The 18,200-nt window shown below is 47.7% G+C and overlaps 6 protein-coding genes across 6 annotated transcripts; 3 read left to right on the plus strand and 3 right to left on the minus strand.

The window, feature by feature from the left end:
* Positions 1–3,926: 3,926 nt before the first annotated feature.
* On the minus strand, positions 3,927–5,554 carry BKA55DRAFT_530867 (major facilitator superfamily domain-containing protein; the record flags this gene model as incomplete). The annotated part of the gene is made up of 5 exons (XM_046189172.1): positions 3,927–4,367; positions 4,428–4,520; positions 4,576–5,162; positions 5,218–5,303; positions 5,352–5,554. 5 exons carry the CDS (start codon positions 5,552–5,554, stop codon positions 3,927–3,929), a joined length of 1,410 nt encoding a protein of 469 aa, XP_046040928.1.
* A 522-nt stretch (positions 5,555–6,076) lies between these two features.
* On the plus strand, positions 6,077–7,082 carry BKA55DRAFT_657898 (uncharacterized protein; the record flags this gene model as incomplete). The annotated part of the gene is made up of 1 exon (XM_046197498.1): positions 6,077–7,082. Exon 1 carries the CDS (start codon positions 6,180–6,182, stop codon positions 7,080–7,082), a length of 903 nt encoding a protein of 300 aa, XP_046040929.1. The 5' UTR covers positions 6,077–6,179.
* Positions 7,083–7,315: 233 nt separating this feature from the next.
* BKA55DRAFT_530858 (Transketolase, thiamine diphosphate binding domain-containing protein) lies at positions 7,316–12,323 on the minus strand (the record flags this gene model as incomplete). Its single annotated transcript, XM_046189171.1, has 7 exons — positions 7,316–7,443; positions 7,489–9,266; positions 10,110–10,822; positions 10,876–11,393; positions 11,443–11,925; positions 11,975–12,084; positions 12,133–12,323. The coding sequence occupies 7 exons, from the start codon at positions 12,321–12,323 to the stop codon at positions 7,316–7,318; spliced, it is 3,921 nt and encodes a 1,306-aa protein (XP_046040930.1).
* Positions 12,324–12,763: 440 nt separating this feature from the next.
* Positions 12,764–13,754, plus strand: BKA55DRAFT_600379 (ketose-bisphosphate aldolase; the record flags this gene model as incomplete). The annotated part of the gene is made up of 3 exons (XM_046196514.1): positions 12,764–12,834; positions 12,918–13,297; positions 13,363–13,754. The coding sequence occupies 3 exons, from the start codon at positions 12,764–12,766 to the stop codon at positions 13,752–13,754; spliced, it is 843 nt and encodes a 280-aa protein (XP_046040931.1).
* A 684-nt stretch (positions 13,755–14,438) lies between these two features.
* On the plus strand, positions 14,439–16,270 carry BKA55DRAFT_530869 (thiamine diphosphate-binding protein; the record flags this gene model as incomplete). Its single annotated transcript, XM_046189174.1, has 4 exons — positions 14,439–14,584; positions 14,642–14,751; positions 14,816–15,238; positions 15,297–16,270. The coding sequence occupies 4 exons, from the start codon at positions 14,439–14,441 to the stop codon at positions 16,268–16,270; spliced, it is 1,653 nt and encodes a 550-aa protein (XP_046040932.1).
* A 1,134-nt stretch (positions 16,271–17,404) lies between these two features.
* Positions 17,405–18,002, minus strand: BKA55DRAFT_466436 (uncharacterized protein; the record flags this gene model as incomplete). Its single annotated transcript, XM_046186112.1, has 2 exons — positions 17,405–17,718; positions 17,768–18,002. Coding segments are annotated over 2 exons (549 nt in total), but the record flags the coding sequence as incomplete, so codon positions are not given.
* Positions 18,003–18,200: the final 198 nt, after the last annotated feature.

An 18,200-nucleotide genomic window follows, 5' to 3' on the forward strand; every position in this document is an offset into this window, starting at 1 on the left:
CAATAATCAACAGATTCTCAAACGCTTGCCCGGTATGGATTAACCCTAACCCTAACCCTTTTCTCGGTTTTTTTAACTTCACGGCCTGTGCAGGTGCGTATAACGGGTAACTCTTCCGCCTCCTACTATACGAAGGTTAAACTAAATCCTGCTATATAATATAATTTTTATCTATACTAACCCGGATAATCTTAAAATTCCCTAATATTTTCCTGAAAGATTATCTCTAAATTCTATACTTTTTATCTATATATATTAATATAGTAATAAAGTTAATAAAAATAACCTGTTATTTATCTACTTTTTATTTATATATACTCAAGCTTCTAACTTTCCACTTTTATTCCTTTCCTACCACCTTATACCTTGTCGCCTTCTGCTCCAGGCTTAAGATATCATATAGTAAAAGAATATAATATAGAAGCAGTAACAGTATATAATAGCACAGAAAGGGCCAATATTATAGAATTATCACCTATCGCCCTAACTGCAGGGGTATAATAATCGCCTTCTCAATTTCTCAAGTCGCTCTCCTTATAGTTCATCCTAAGGCACGACTATTAATCTGCTTCGATGATAACTGCAGACACGCCATGTCCCCAATGGATCCCATCCTACGAATCATCTGAGAGATAAACACAAGATCTCTCTATCTCAGCGGAAAGGTCTTAGCAAGGTATTAGCTATACTAGACCTTAAAAGCCTAGACCAGGCTACGCCTCTTATAGATGGTTTGCCTAAAGACAAGAGGATCCGGTCCTACGATGGATTCTCCTGTCTGAATTACAAGTATCACACTATTAACCTCACAGTCATTATATAGCATTACAGCCAAGACCTATCCAATACCCTCAACACCCGCGGAGATCTACCAGGAGGGCAGACATTAAGATATATTTTAAGTACGTTTACTTGCAAGCATAGGCATCTAGATCATCTCGAGTCTACTGGATTGTTAAACGCGATAGCCAACTAGTCCGACCGGCGATGCCCGTGGGCAGCATGCGAGGGCCAGTCTCGAGCAGCCGAGACAGGACTGGCGACAAACAACAAGATTTAATCAGCTCTGTGCAGGCACGCAAGCACCAGCGAAACCACCGGCTTATAGATATTCCTAGTCTTACAGGCGATATGTAAACTATAGCTGCCAGTTCTGCGACAACGTATGCCAAACAGCGGCCATAGTTAGAGAGGACGAGGTGGGAGACTACATACAAGAACAGGGGCCGAAGCTTGCTCCGTTGCCTCATCCAGATACCATATCTACATTTCTATAGAAAGCCAGATGCGCCGCCATACCTCCTGGCTAGTGCAGCCCGAGTCCCTGTTGGAAAACTGGGAATCTCCCTTATCTTCAGGATTCAGACTGTTAGTCTGAAAGTCCTAGGTTTAAAGTTCAAAGTCCTAGATAAAATTAACTAGAGATATAAACCCGAGAACTCTCATCTCAATGAAAAAATGAAAAAAAGCCAAGTTTCATAAAATATATTTTCACCCAACACGACTGCGCAATATAAACAACATCGAGTAGTGCCTCTGCGACTGGCGCAAAATCTTTTCAATCACCTCCTTCGCCAGCTTGTCTATTCTGAACAGCAAATCCCTTCCTAAATTCGATATTGTCCCAAGGGACATCTCTCCACTTACTGCCTTGCATGAAATATTCGTCTCTATTCACAAAATAAAGATAGACGTGTCCACCAGGATCACCTGAAGACGGCGACCGGCTTGAATTCTTCAGAGTCCCAATCCAATATCGCTCATTCTTTAGCTGCAGTCGACGCCCGATCTGTTTGTCTGTCGCATACTCTAAGCTAGTAGGTGGTGCCTCTGTCACAGAAACTTGGCTTCTCTTTCTCAAATTGGGTAAAATTATGGTCCAAAAGTCTGTAAACACTGCCCCGCCAACGTGTAATCCACCACGATAAAAGTGAACTCATCCAATTTCTTCAAACGTCCACAACTTCGACAAAACATGTCATAAAAGAACGGAATTTTATCAATTATATATGCAGGGCGCTAGAGAAACCATAAGTTCAGCGAGGTTGCAAGAGCTCTCATTGTTCAAGCTGTAGAAAGCGGGAGGTCATACCGAGATGTTGCTGAGGAGGCTGGATGTTCACCTGCCGCAATCTTTAAGGTCTTTCAACGCTGGAAAACTTACTAAGCCTTGGATAAAAAGTGTCGTTCTGGGCGTCCTAGAAAACTCACAGTTCAGCAGGTTCGGTATATATTAGTTTTACTCAAACGTGACTATAGGATTATATATAAATCGCTTATTAATTATCTAGGTAGCGAGATCTTACTAACTACAATACGTCAAGCAATCAGACACTATTACGGCTGCAAATAGAGGGCTATGCAGAGAATTCTACTATCTAGAGAAACCGCTTATTAGCGGCTTTTATAATAATAAGCTTAGAAGGAAGATATTAAATAATTACTAGAGGTATATCGTTTTAAAGTTTGCAGATAGATGCCTTTTAGGAATCTTTTACTTAACTTATAATACCTTTAGATTATTTTTAGTAATAAATTATTAGTTTAACTATATTTAAATTATAAGTAAGGTTAGGTATTTTATAAGCCTTATAAGAAGTTTATAAGGGAATTAGTTAATATAATAGTTTATAGAAAGTTATAATTATTAATTATAGTTTAGGAAGTAATTTAGAGAAAAGGGAAATCTAATATTATTATTATAATCTGTAATTAAACTGCTAGAAAAAGAGGATATACTTCTTTAAGTTATTAATAGGCTTTAATAGAAGGTTTACTTCCTATTTAGACTGTTTTTTACTATTTTTATTAAGATAATACTTATATTTATATATAAAAGTTTATAATAAACTGGCTATTAGAATACGGCATATCCTAGATTAATTAGCTTGCTTATAGTCTTAATCTTAACCTAATTAAGTATATATTAAAGTAATTAAAGCTAAACATGAAAAAGATGTTTCTTTAATTAGACCTCTTGAAAAATAACGAGTCTGATTAAGCAAAGTTAATAAAATGTATTGAGTTGGCATAGGTAGTAATTATACTAGAGTAGATTAACTTTCTGATTTCCTTACTCCCCTGCCAACTTGATACTTATATTTGCATAAGGGGATGGTATATAAAATATTAAAGAGAAAGATCAGGGCTTTATAATAATATAACTTTTATTATTGTTGAATTTTATTTAAATTAATTGTATATAAGTGAAGTTACTACGGTTGAATAGATTGAGTTGCTGTAGGGTGGGGTGTTTACAGACTTTTGGACCATAATTTTACTTGGGCGCTCACGACGTCGGCGGCGAGCCACTTTCCCAGAGGGTTTACCAGTGGATCCAGGCATATGTTCGAAAAACGTATTGTGAGGGCCAAGTTCAAGCAGCTGCCACGAAAGTGGTAGAGTAATGATAGATAGATAGATAGAGTTTATTACGCTCGGGAGAATGAATCTCATAAGGCCAGTAGGTACGCTAAGCCATTTACGATTCCTCCGCATTGATCCGGTCTACAGGAAGGGTGCCGTGGTCAATTGGTTTCTACAGGGATGACACGGGCCAGGGGGACGGAAAACGCGACGCGTTTTGAGCCCCGAACTGGGGGTAGAAATCTAAAGGCTTTGATTGGCCTAGAAGACAAATGGCGGCGCGTTTTGACCAATACTTGAGTCGGGCAAAAGATTGGGCTAATAATCGCTATTGTAGCAATTAAAATGGTGCGTACAGCTGCTTATAGGAGCTTACGGTGAACCAAGCCGTAACACATGGTCTTCCTCTGTTATAAAAGGTCAAGTTAATGATCCCTATCTCCATGAACAGATATCAGTTTATTCTCGTCTTCCGTGGAACTTGGCTGAACTGCTTCAATCGCCAGGGGAAGCACAACTCATACTCCATTCTTCAACATCGCTTGGACCTTATTCTACGCTCATGGCTTCAACCGTCGGACAAGGAAATGCATGACAATGTAGACGCAAACACCAAAGCCCAACATGCCGGAAATAACACCAAAGCCCATGAGATACTTGGGTGCATCATCAGAGGGGAACAAGTACGCGCCGTAGATTTGCGCAAGGTTACCCAGAGCGTTCATGAGCGCCAGCGCGACAGCTCGGACCTCGGCGTCCATGGACCCAAACGTCGAGGCCGCGAAGCTCAGGGATATGGCATTGGACGCCCAGAGTCCTGCAGCCGTGAGAACGAGTAGCGCATACCGGGCGGTGAAGTTGTAGACGACACAAACTGCGATGGATGTTATCATTGAGAAGCTGAGCCATCCGGCGATGATGAAACCGCGGTAATTTGAGATCTTGTCCGCGAAGTAGCCGCTGACGGCGGTGCACACGAATGCAACGGCGTAAATGGGAACCTAGTTTAATGCTGGTTAGCTTATCTGTAACCCTGCCTCAGCCCGTGAATGTCCTCCTACCGTCATGTACTGCGCTTGAACAGTGCTGCTGTAGCCAAGGCCGTGGACTAAGGTCGGGTAGAAGTAGGACAGGGTCGAGGAACCGACAATGACCTAAACAGAGTCAGCAGGTGCCAATGGCCAAAGTATCATCACTGGAAGAGCGTACCATGTAGCCAAAGATGAAACCCCAGGTCCGCCAGTCTCGCAACGCGAGGATAAATGACTGCATCTTGCCGACCTTTCCGCCCTGGCCCCTTACAGTAACGCTATCCTCCTGAAGTCTGGCAATGGCGATGGCTCGCTCACGGTCCGTAAGGTGCCTGGTGTTGGCCGGAAAGTCAAGAAGCAGAAACGCGGCAATGATGGCCCAACCAATGGTGGCCACCCCCTCGACGATGAAAAGCCAGCGCCACCCCCGAATCCCATGGGCGCCCTCGAGGCCACCGGTGATGGCGCCTGCGAGAAGACCGCCCAAGGCCCCGGATAGGATGGCGGCGGACATGAAGACGGCGAATCGCTTCGATTGCTCGGTTCGCTTATACCAGGACGAAAAGATGAGGAGGATGCCCGGGGCGAAGCCTGATTCCATGACCCCGACAAAGACTCGGAGGATGATGAGATGATGGTAGTTCTGGACGACAGACATGATGCATGTGAGCACGCCCCAGACAATCATGATGGCAGGAAGGTATAGCGACGGGCGAGTTCGAACCAGGATCATGTTGGACGGCGGTTCAAAGATGACATAACCAACTGAGGTTGTTAGCTGATTGGCCTCGGAGTGATGAGTGTGAGAGAACTCGGTTACCGAAGAAGACGACGAGAATAATGCTGTACTGGGACGAGGTGAGTTCAAGATCGTCTGCCATGCCGGCGATCTTTGCGTTTCCGATGCTGCAACATGCTTAGAGCCACTCGTATCGCTAAATGGGGCTGACTTACTTAGTTCGGTCCATGTAAGAGAGCAAGTACATGAGCCAAATATTCGGCAAGAGAAACAGGTCGATCTTACGGACGAGCTTCTTTTCCTCTTCCGCGGTCCAGCTGATGGTTTGGGTTATTTCGACATGCTCGGCGACTCGGCTGGGGCCTTCGAGAAAGTCCTTCTGGTCCACAGCCTCGGTACTAGTTTTGTATGCCGCCATGTTACCGGGTTTGAAACTGTTGTGGGAACTGAGATGGCTTAATCAAATGATTTTCGATCAATTTATTGTCGAGTAGTTGAGTAATTGATTGCATTGGATCACAGTGAGAGTCGTCGTGGCATCTAGCAGACTTATAGAACACACCGCAGAACAAAAATTGTTTTTAACCCCAACAACGGACACTGCCGTTAACAAGGGCCATCAACTGTGCGGGGACGGGTGACTAATTCCCCATGGGGTATGGAGTAGTCTAATCTCACTAACGGAAGTGACGGAGATCGGGGGTGCATGGCGTCGAAGCGAGCATGGATGGCCTCGTTACGAGGGTCACACATGCCAAGCCCACGCAACGATTGTAACCTTAGCTCGTCTCGGTGACCTCGCCTGTTGAGTGTTTTGAGCCTACCTCCATCGGGACGCTTGGCCGATTCATCGGCCCTGTGGCAAGGTTGCCATCCTATTCTGGGCATAAGAACAAGACGCGTAGCATTCTGTCTATTTGACCGAGTTCTATCAAACATCAGAGACCGTCCTATTACTCGCACAATACAAACTACTTCCCCCTAGTTGAAGCCAATTTTACGAGTCTTGAACAAACTGCCTACACATAAACACAATCTTTACAATGTCTCCCAGCGCGCTCGATACCCCTACCGCCGTCCCTGCCAACGGCAACACCGCTGCAGCACCAGCATCAACACCAGACGCAGCTGCCGAGACCTCACCGACATTTCTCAGCACCCAGCCAGGCCCTGACCACCACTGGAGAGTCACATTAAAGGATAAGGTCATCGCCATCACCGGCGCCAACAGGGGCATTGGTCTAGGCATCGCAGAGGTCTGTCTAGCCAACGACGCTGCCGCCGTCTTTAGCCTGGACCTTTTCGAGCCCGGCGACGAGTTTCTCGCCTTGCAGGCCGCGAGCCCGAAGCGACTCGGCTATATTCATTGCGATGTCACCTCTAAGGAGAGCATTACATCAGCTATTGATGCTATCATCTCCAAGCGGGGCGCCATCCACGGCCTTGTCGCCAACGCCGGCATGACGAAGCATCAGCCGGCGCTCGACTTTGACCGCGCCCAGCTAGACAAGCTGTTCAACCTTAATGTGTTTGGTGCATACTTCTGTGCTACGACTGTCGCACGGCGGTTCATTGAACTGGGAATCAAGGGCTCCATCGTCTTCACGGCGTCCATGACCTCGTACCGCCCTAACCGCGCAGCACCCTCGGCCCCCTACGGAGCCACCAAGGGCGCTGTGCGGAACATGGCACATACGCTGGCTATGGAGTGGGCTAAGCACGGTATCCGCGTTAACTCTATCTCGCCCGGCTTCGTTAAGACGGCTATGACATACTTTGTAGACCAGGCGCCTGATTGGGATCTCAAGATGCAGTATTATGGTGGTATGCCGAGGCTGGCTGATCCGAAAGAGCTCGGGGGCGCATATGTATACTTACTCTCTGATGGGGCTTCGTATACGACTGGTATTGATATCCCGGTTGCTGGCATTGTCGGGGCTTGGTGAAAGGTTATAAGCAGGTTTTGGTGATATATCTATCTCTATGGACGGTAACAATAGAAGCGTGAGATGGACGCATTTTCCCCAGTTTAACCAGATTCGTCGTCTACTCTATTTGAACGTGAAGGGCTTGGTAGATCGGCGATGACTGAATCATTGGATCAGCTGAAAGTCAAGATACAACCAGCCTGGACAAGAAAAGCCTCAAGTCGGCTTTGCAGTAGTCGCGAAGTGGCATCTTATTCTTGCCACACGCACTTAAGATCCGCCACGAGCCCTGTAGCGGGAAACTTGCTAATCTCCAACATCCTGTCCAAAGTATCAAGGAGTTCCGCCTGCTTCTCTGGCATCTGAACGCACTGGCCGACTGGGCTGGTTAGTCAACAATTCATCAGAGGGAGTTGCCGCTTACCAGCAAATATGGCCTGGACATTGACAAAGGCCATTGCAGGCTCGCCCCTTTGGCAGGCGTTTGCAATGCTGCAAACCATATTGAGGCTTTCGTTGAGACCTTTTTGACGCTGACGGTACGCGTTGAGGCCGCCGGTTGAGGGCTGGTTCAGCAGTACGATGGCCTTGGAAAAATGATACATCTGCATGGCGCCGGCGTGGTTGGGCGGGTGGAACCATACGGAGCGGAACCTTGTCTGAGACTTGGAGGTTGAGGGTGTCCGGCTCATGGTGTCGTGCTCCGTTGTGACCATGACTGGCTTATACGAGCAAGGAAGTATATGATACCAATTTTCGAGGGCTTGAAGAAGTCTGTTACCATGCTCAATCTTCTGTTGTATATCTTGACTAGGCGAGGTCTTGTCCAGAGCGGCAAACTCGACGCACTTGGCACATATGTAGACCATCCTCGTGGCGAGCTCGTCAGAATCGAGATTCTCGAGTCTCTTCTTGGGGCGCCAGATAGTAAGAGTCGGCCTCCCTGCCCGGAACGCTGCCCAGATATCCTGTCTAAGCCACGCCCACCACACGGCTCGCCTCAATCCGTCAATGGACTCGCCATCGTTGTCTTGGGAACGTTGTATCCAGAAAGCACCTCGTAGGTGGCGTTCCCAGTTGCCGCTCGTCGAGGTACCGCCAGCGTCAAACATTTCATATGTGCTGATCATTATGGCCGTGGCCAGAATCTCGTGGGATTCTGCATAAGAAGGATAGAGTAGAGTCTGCGAAAGATACTGGAGGGTCTCGTAGTAGTACTGGGTGGCCATGTGCGCAGGTATCTGACTCTGTTCCGGGGGTTGGCCACCGCCTGTTGTTGCCTCCGGCGACAATGAGTTGCTCTCGCTCGAGTTTCCGCCATGACTCTGTGGCTGCCTGACTTTGACACCAAGAGACATGTGTTTGGCTGCGACTGCAAGTATCGCCTTCAATAGTCCCGAATTGCGCAGCGCGAGGTGAGGTACGACATTGGTAAAATGACGCGCTTGATCAAACAGATCGAGAATCGGTCCAACGATTTCAGTGTAGTAACGAAAGAAGCCAAGGTCGGCTGGCGAGAGCTCGATGCTCTCAGTGGTGTTCCATGGTTTGTTGGCCGAGTCGTGATCCACTGAGGACACTCCAAGACCATTACCGTGACGGTCTTGTGCGTGGGAGTCAGTATCGATAGATCTCGGGGCGGGTGACTGCCGGCGAGAGAGTGTGCTCTCATCAAAATTCCATCGTGGTTCGCCATTCGAGGCATCGTTTAACCGTTGGATCTGGGAGATAGCATCCTGCGCTAGCAGGTCGTACCATTCGAATGGCGAGATGTTGAGTAGCGAAACTTGGCTCCTGGCTAACGGAGACGCAGCGAAATCAAAGTCTACGTTAGGCAAACGTCCATCATTACTTGTCTCTGACTGGTCATCCTGGGATATGTTGATGGAGTCATGGAGCTGGAATGTAACGGAAGGTTCAACAAGGACTTGGAAGTTATCCTGGTAGCTGACCGTTCCCTCGATACTGAGTTGATTATTCTCAGCATCGCCCGTCTCTTGAGGAACGCTTAGGCCGCCGGTACTGCTGTTCCCGCTGCAAGATGCCTCAGGGACTGCATCCTGGCGCAACTTGGCTGCTTCGGAGATGTCCTGATCTGCTTGTACTAGGACACTCAGTTGCTGAGCATAACGGCAGTCTCGATCAGACTTGGAACACTGGACACATCTGGGCTTGCCTTCGTCACACTTGACGCGTCTTCTTCTACAGGTGAGACTGTAGGGTAGTGTCAGCGGTATCAAGGCCAGCGTTAGCCAGTCGAGTGGGAGTAAGTAAGTGAATACCTACCAGCCCGTCGAGGTCCTCAAACCGCGAGCCCGAGACGGCCTATTGCGGCGAAATCGTCTGGGGGTGTTGTTGGTGTCCATTGATGATAGATGGATGATGGCAAATTGTCTGGGTCTCGTCTCGAGGGTATCAGCTCCATATATTTGCGCAGCTCTAAACAGGCTAGGTATAGCGCTGAATCCCCCCCGCATTTCTCCACTAAACCAACATGACTTGCCTTGAAGAATTGGGAACATTATCTAGCATGGGATGATGACAAAGACATTGACAATCGAGGCCCTGGTCTAACGTCCAGCCCGAGTTTCACTGCCTTGTGAATAGAGTCAGTATTAGGTCCTGTCTAGCTAAGAGTCTTTCCCTCTTATACAATTGATCATAACCCAATTCCTTGTCACCCCTTACACCATCACCGTTTGACTCAATTGGGCAAGGAAAAACGGGCTTCACTGCCGCCAGAGCCAGATGAAAGACTTGAAGCAATTCGATATCTTTGCCCTTAAGTTTATATATAGGCGAAACAATTAAGCAGGATAATAAGCAATACTGACCAACTCTTAATGCTCAAATCCAACTCCCAAGCTGCCATTGAGATCTCTGAAATCACCCCTCAGTATCTCAATCCCATCTCTTTTGACCTCCTCTACCAGATCCCTGATCTTAGTTGCAACATTATGAGGCTGGAATCCGAAATACTCGTATGTCGCCTTGGATGGAAGGCTCTTTCCGAATCGCCTCATGGACATCGATGCATCAGCGTACCGCTCCCATCCATTCGCGGCATATGCCTCGATGACGACGGTAGCCTTTCCGGAGCGAGGCTTTAGCACTGACTGCTTGTACTGTCGCGGTTGCTGCTCGAAAAGTCTAGGGCAGGGAAATGAAACCACTCTTGACTTGATGCCGTGCTCCCTGAGAAGCACATCCTTGGCCTGCATCGTCAGGCCCATCTCGGAACCGACTCCAATTAGCGTCACGTCAAAGTCATCATCGTCAGCCTCGACAAAGACGTATGCGCCCACGCTCACGCCCTCACGCGAAGAGTGCTGCGGGAACTGTGTCAGGTTCTGTCGGGACAGAGAGATGATGGTTGGCGTCTCGGTGGCCTGGATAGCAGCTATGAAAGCACCTGCCACCTCCTCAGAGTCACATGGACGGATATACAGGGTATTTGGCATGGCGCGGTAGAGAGCTGGCAGGGCGATCGGCTGATGCGTCGGTCCATCCTCGCCGGTACCAATGCTATCGTGGGTAGCGATGTGAATCTGCTGTATTCCCTGAAGGGCTGCCATTCGAACAGCTGGGGCGGCATAGAGGTAGAACATAAAGAATGAACTTGTCATAGGGATGAAGGTGCCCTTATTAAATGCAGCGAGGCCATTGGAGATGGCACACATGGCGTGCTCGCGGATACCATAGTGGATATAGCGGCCACTGTAGTTTCCGTTGAGACCGCAAGCGGTTCGCAGATCAGGCTATTCGTTGCGTTAGTAATTGCAATCAATACTCTTTATTCTTCTGCACTCACTGATTGGAAGTCGACCTTGTTGTTGAAGGCCACATGGCACGAAGGGGTCAGGTCCGCAGTGCCGACCAAAAAGGACTTGATCCTCTCTCCAAGGATATTGGTCAGAATACCTGCAGACTTTCGCGATGACGTGGGCTCAGTTGGAAGCTCTGACCTGCTGGGGATGCACTTTGTCCAGTCGTCGGGCATCTTTCCAGCGACACGAAGGCCAAATTCCGTCCCAAGCATAGGATCCTCTTTCTTATACCTCTGAACAGTCTCCAGCCACTCGGCCTCGTAGGCATCGCCGCGGACACGAACATCTGCAAACAAGTCGTAGACATCTTGTGGGATGTGGAAATGCTCGTTGGGGTCCAGGCCGAACGACTTCTTGATGTTGGCCACGTCGTCGACCCCGAGGGCTGCTCCATGTGTCTTTGCGTTGCCGGCCTCGGCAGATCCGAAGCCGATAGTTGTGCGAATGTTGATAAACGTTGGCTTGTCACTTGATCGGGCCGCGATAAGGGCGTTGACGATGGCTGGTTATCATGAGTCGAAGCGTATTCAAGGGGACACTTGCGAACGTACCGGTAACATCTGAGTCTCCGTTAAACACATCCAGCACATTCCATCCGGTAGCCTCCATCTTTGCATTGATATCCTCAGTATTGGCAACATCCGCCGTGCCATCACAAGTAATCGAGTTGTTGTCGTAAATAATGCAGAGGTTATTAAGTCTCCAATGACCAGCGAGAGAGACTGCCTCCAGCCCAACACCCTCTTGAAGGCAGGCATCACCAATCATGCACCACGTCATGTTATTCACTAAGTCATACCCTGGCTTGTTGTATGTCGCGCCTAGATTCTTGGTTGCCATGGCGAGACCGACAGCATTAGCGACTCCTTGGCCGAGGGGACCAGTGGTAACCTCAACGCCTTCATTCTCGATTTCTGGATGGCCAGGGCAGAGGGAATCGGTCTTTGTTGAGTGATATGACTTGAGCTGCTCGAGGGTCATGCTCTTGACACCGACAAGGTGCATGAATAGATATTGCCACAGACAGGCATGTCCTTGATCTTGGTTAGAGCGTCTCGCTGTGAATTTGTAGAGATGACATACCATTGGACAGAACGAAACGGTCACGGTTAAAGTACTCGCAATTGTTGGGAGAGTACCTCATGACGTACTTGTAGAGGGCGATGCCAATGGCTGCCATGCCCATAGCGGACCTGAAGAGTCAGTGTCGTGAGCAGAATGAAACCGGAGCCATCTCTTACCCAGGGTGTCCACCATTGAACTGCTGGCAAAGGTCCGCGATGAAAGCTCTAAACACCTTCAAAACCCTGTCGTGTTTCTCTGGGCTCTCGAGGTTAAGGTTAGCAAAGCTAGTGCTGCCATTGCTGGGGAGGGGCTTGACGAGAATCTTGTCAACAGCAGCCCTCTCGTTGAGTTCTAGTGTTGGAGCCATGATTTATCAGTGAGTGGAAAGTGTTGTTTGATGATATTGAGATGGGGTTGCGAATTGGCAGCTGGAAATTCATCGCCAGCTGCCAGCTTAGATATACTTGGACATTGTATCACAATCATTGTTCTGCAGTTGTGTAGTTGATGACCAGATTTACCAACTTCGAGACGACCCCGAATTCAATTCCAATAGGATTTTTTGTTACCGTATGCGAGTGCGAGGAGGTAGCGTGGCAGCGTGAAAGGAAATGACCTCGCTTCGAGGTTATGATGCCCTCGTCTCGAGGATAGCCCCACCCTCGGCTTATGCTACCACTCATTGAGGACAAGTAGTACGGAAGCCCAGGGTGTTGATCCCTGTGAGTGTTATATCAGAAAGTAATTGGAGACTTTCAGTACCTAATCACTTTTCCACTCATCCGTGATCGAGAAGAAACGGCAGAAATGGATTCCTGGCTGAATGTTCAGAAGCAGAACCGCACCCTGCAAATCCTCCGCTCGGCGGCCGAGGGCAGGTATGGTGTCTTGGCTGTGATTTGGTGGGTAATCCTTATTCGGACTGAAATGGACTATTCTCATGCGCAATTTCATTGTTCAGTTATAACATCGAGCACCTGACAGCGCTAGTTCGCGCTGCCGAAGCCAAGAGGTCACCTCTTATTCTTCTACTCTTCCCCTCAACCGTCAAACAGCTCCCGACGTTAGCATGGGCAGCAGCAGCAGCAGTCAAGTCGGCAACTGTACCGCTGTCGCTCCATCTAGACCATGCGCAGGACGAGGCGCAGGTCCGAGAAATTGCTGCAACTTTGCCGTTTGATTCGATTATGGTGGACATGAGCCATTATGACCACGACGAGAACTTAGAAAAGACCAAGGTTTTGACGAGTATTTGCCATGGTCACGGCATCGCTGTTGAGGCTGAAAGTGGGCGCATCAATGGGGGAGAAGAGGGTATTGCGGACACGGGATCTCTGGAAGGTGAGTAAGGCGATACCAAGCCAATGCCTACACTGGGAAGCTTGAGACTGATGGCTTAACACAAGCACTCTTCACCACGCCTAGAGAAGTCGAAGACTTTCTAGCTGCCGAAATCGACCTTCTTGCGCCGAGCATAGGTAACATCCACGGTGACTACGGCCCAACCGGGCCTCAACTCGACTTTGGCCGTCTGTCTAGCGTCAACACTCAGGTTAGCGGTCGCGTCATAATGGCGCTCCACGGCACAAACGACTTTACGCCTGAGATCATGCAATGCTGCATCCAGAACGGTGCAATTAAATTAAATATCAATAAGCTTATCCTAGAGAGTTGGAATACTTATGTCAGAGAGCATGCTCAGGAGCCGCTGATGCAGCTCATGGATGGTGGTATGGCTGTGCTCCAAGCCGAGGTTGAGCGGTGGATGGATATCTGTGGAAGTAGCGGGAAATCATAGAAGAAGGATTGAGTTGTAATTTCCACGGCAATAATGACTTCACGCAATCAAAGTTATCTGTTGGCCTGACATCCGTGTTTGAATCAACATTGTGCACCTAATTATTCCTACTTGGCATGCATGTCGGTGTGAGACGTTAGTCAATAAAGTCCAAACCTTGACTCCCGCCAACCTCTGCTATTTCCCCTTCAACAGTGGCATCGACCAGACATCTCAAGGCTGAGCACCTTCAACTAGTTGAAACTGCTTCAAAAGAGCCGTCTCAAAGCTTACAATGGGACAAAGTACGGCCAACTTTGACTCTTCTCATTCGCACGAGCCAGGCTCCAGATTTAGCCCCCGAAGAGTACCTATTGCTTCTCACCATCCCTGGTCGGTCATTAGTACGAGCTCAACTGCCGACCGGCCTCGTTGCGAGCCCACCTCGAAGCGAGGTCCGCCCCCTGCTTCTGTGTTGTTTTGATCAACTAAATTTACGAGTGTAATGAAAGCAATTGGCACTTTGAAACTCAAAAGTGACAAGTGCCGAGCCTGTCCACGGGGTGAACTAAGCCTGTTTCATGAACAAGTGATACAAGAGGCTGTATAATGAATAGATAGATGAAGAAGTAGACCCACCAGATTATCAGTCTACTCTTGACTGCTGCTTTTTACCCCTACCCACAGTCCGCTTGTTTTCCAACCATGAACCCTATGATGCATCACACTCCCGCTGAAGCATCGGGTGACTCTCGGGCCAGTGGAAGCTCCTCTTATGAGCTTCAAAAGCTCGACAGAGCCTCGAAGCTGCTTGTAGGTTTCATCTCGCAGTTGAACAAAGAAGGATATGAGTAAGTCTCATCACAAAAGTAATAGCTTCGATGACATTTATCTGAGCAGTCGTGTAGATCTTCCAGGCTCAAGGCTTCTATTGGAACTGCTCTCTTCAAGTATGTGATGAGATATGCACCAGAGAACAGTCACTACTTTAACCGGGATCGTTTAGTTGTGTCAGGACGTAGGTTTCGTTCCCAGTGCCTACCTAGCTGTTTCTCTGTGCTAACTCACATACCTGCCTACAGATTATGCTGGCAGATGGCAAGACTTGTTTGTGCATCTCATTGGAGCAAAGGGCATCGCCGTAGACCCTTTAGGAGTTGCCAGCGTCTTTTCCAGAACAACAACTCTTCCGTGTCACTCAAATCAAGCAATCTCGAGTGCCATAGGTCAGGCAATTGCAATGAGAAACCTTACGATGCTCTACAACAAGCCAGGCCTGGAGCTGCTAGACAATATGATTTGGTGCGTCATCGACGATGCCAAGTTTCAGCAGGACAGTGCTCTTAAGATAGTCGCTCTTGCCGGCAGTTGGAAGCTAAGTAATCTCTGTGTTATTTACGATAGCATGTATGATTCAATGAGCGATAAGCTTGAAGTTAACAACTTCAAGACGCGTGGCTGGAATGTAATTGAACTGGTGAATGACGACGACCTCACTATCACCGGTGAGTTCTGCCAGTGTCTCCCGCGATGATTGAAACCACTCTCTAATCCAAAGCAAAGCCCTGTGTATGGCCCTCAGTACCTCAAGAGGAAGCAATGGGCCGACCTTGATCAGTGTCCAGTCGCCCAACAGCTCCTTGTCACACCGGCTACACTCTCATCCCAACAACAACACTCCGCTCTACCTCCCGCTAGAACTTTACGACGTCTTCCAAGATGTTTTGAAGCAAATCAACCTCTACGAGGCCGATTGGCTGGTGAGGGTGAAGAGATACCGAGAACTATACCCAGCGCTCGCCAGGGAGTTCTGGAATCACGTTGCTGGCAAGCCAGCCACCATCAATCAACACCAAACTGCCCTCACTGGCCCGATAACTCCACCTCTATCGCCCTGGCCAGCTGAGCAGCGCTCTCGGAGAGGAGAACACAGCTCCCTCGGAGGAGACAACTTTTCACAGCAGCCAGACAGGCGTTCGAGGCCAGGTAGGACAAAGCCCGAAACCCTTCACATCCGCCCCTGCGACGCCGAAGAGGCTGCAGGTGCCTTTCTCGTGTCCATCAGATCGACCAAGTTACCAACAACTATTTCCTTGCCACAGAATGGTGCCGCAAGCTTTCCTGGTCACTCGTCTCGTCTGGGTGTGACACTTGGAGCTTACGCATTCTCCAAATGTCACGACGAGGACTTTGACTTGACTCTCATGACCGCTGGTGTTGGGATTCACTATGCAATGGGCACGCAAGAGTTTCTCGAAAGGGAGTATGGTCTGAAAGCTAGAATAGTGTCATGTCCCTGCCTTTGGCTTTTTCAGCTGCAGACAGAGGAGTACAGGAGATCTATCCTTCAGGTGCAGAGCAGGAATCCGACGGTGGCAATTGACTTTGGGAATAGCCAGGGGTGGAAGCCTTATGCGGACGCGTTAGTGTTGTTGAAAGAAAGCGTGAATGCCGAAATAGAGGCTAATATGCCTAATAGGATTGGACCGAGGGTTAAAGACTTTGTTAAGGAGTTTCAAAAGAGAAATGCTTTATAAGTTAAATTTATAAAAATATATCTTGACCCTGCTTCTTGGCCATCTGACCCTATCACCTCCGATTGATATACGCCTTTGACAGCCTCTCTGGTTTTCGAACCATCTTTATAAAGATTATTAACCTTACTGTCTAAGCCTATTCCTATCGTCATACCAGAACTGTACGTCCATCAAATCTATCCCTGCCTATCATCACTATTCTTCGTGCGACCCATCAGACTAAAATCACTTGGCAGTGTCGAGGCCAAGACCTGGAGCACTGGGGCTCGAAGCGGTTCTCCTCGACCCGCACCGCCTACGATCCCTTCTTATCCGGGAAGACTTAGGGACAAAGAGGGGGAGAAAGAGAGGACGCAGGAAGAACTCTTATTCGGCTTCGGCGCACAGTTCGGGTCTGGCAAGTCCAAGCCGGCCTTAGATTAGCCTGGCTTTTATCTCCTTATGGAAAGTTTCTAATGCCTTATATCGTACTTATAATATATTGGTTTGGACTTTAGATCCATAGGTGTTAGGTGCCTCTGTATAGTATCTGCCTTATGATGTCTTAGCTCTAAAGCAGGACTTTAAACGAGGTTGTGTAAACTTGGCTTAATATATTGCTATTGTACCTACTTAACATAAGATGCTTATTAGTTATATAACTAAGAAGTTTTGATTATTTATCTTATAGTACTAACTTAAATAACTACTATAACTTTCTAGTTATATTAAGCAGGAAATAAAATTTTAAATTATAAATCTCCCTTAAAGAATAGATAAAACTGCAGTAAAGCATTTTATAGATATATAATTGTTAAAGTTATAAGGCAGCCAATGCATAGCCATAGAAGTATTATAATATAGTTTTAGTTCCGTCATGATATAGGCAAGTTTATTTAAAGCTTTAGCACATCCATCTATAAACCTCTCTTATCTATATTTAGATTTCAGGTATGCAATGTCTGCGTACAGCCCTTTCACATTCCACTGCGACTTCCACAGCACATGAAAACAAGCGGAAGCAGCTGAACCTCCTGTAAGAACTAATAGAGCCTTTAACAAGAGCCGAAGTACAGATTTACAGTTATTAGTACGGCCCTTAGCACGATGTTAGCCTCCATGAAAATATCACGTCGGGTAACCATAACTCACTGTGATCTTCCAGTCGCTCCAAACGGGAAACAAGCTCCTGTACCATAGGTATCCTTGAGAATATGGATAAAGCATGGCATTCCATACTCGGTTGTTCTCAGAATGGGGTTGAATGTACCAACTTTGGCACCCTGAGTTCCAAACAGTTTTAGACAGATCATTCTGGATGCGATTGACGTAGCGCTCTTCGGCGTCCCTGTCAAACTCAACGACTCCGTTAGGGCTGCCAAGAATAGGCTTCAGGATACGCAGTACAAAGTTGACACTGTTCTCAACGGCCATGATAGCCGAGGTGTGACCTGTTATTGAATTGGGGCCTGGCCAACAGTCAGTCAGTTATATAAAACATACCATGCAGGTACGTACCTAGAAGCATGAAGAAGTTTGGGAAACCACTCATGGCAGAGCAGTTATAGGCTTCGGCTCCACCAAACGACTCCCAGTGCTGAGTCAACGTTTCCTCACGCCTAACAACCTCAACTCCTTCGAGGAATGTATTTGTGGAGAAGCCATTGGCTAGCATGATAATATCGGCTTCAACAAAGCCCCGATTGGTCTCGATTCCATTCTCGACAATCCTCAGTGCTTGTTCGTTGGTTAAGGGTTAGGATAAGGTTTATATTAACTATTTAGGCTATCTTTGCCCTGGTGTTTTTCTCTGACTAAGGTCTAGCTAATAAGATAGAAAAGTGGAGATTTTCTAAGATATAAGGAAATAAGATAAAAAGAAAAGGCAGGTATAAGAGATATAGCTAATAAGCTAGAAAAAGAGATATAGCCTAAAATCTAGGGAGAGATA

This window comes from Fusarium redolens (assembly GCF_020744475.1).
Source record: "Fusarium redolens strain MPI-CAGE-AT-0023 chromosome Unknown BKA55scaffold_39, whole genome shotgun sequence".
Lineage (NCBI taxonomy): Eukaryota > Fungi > Ascomycota > Sordariomycetes > Hypocreales > Nectriaceae > Fusarium > Fusarium redolens.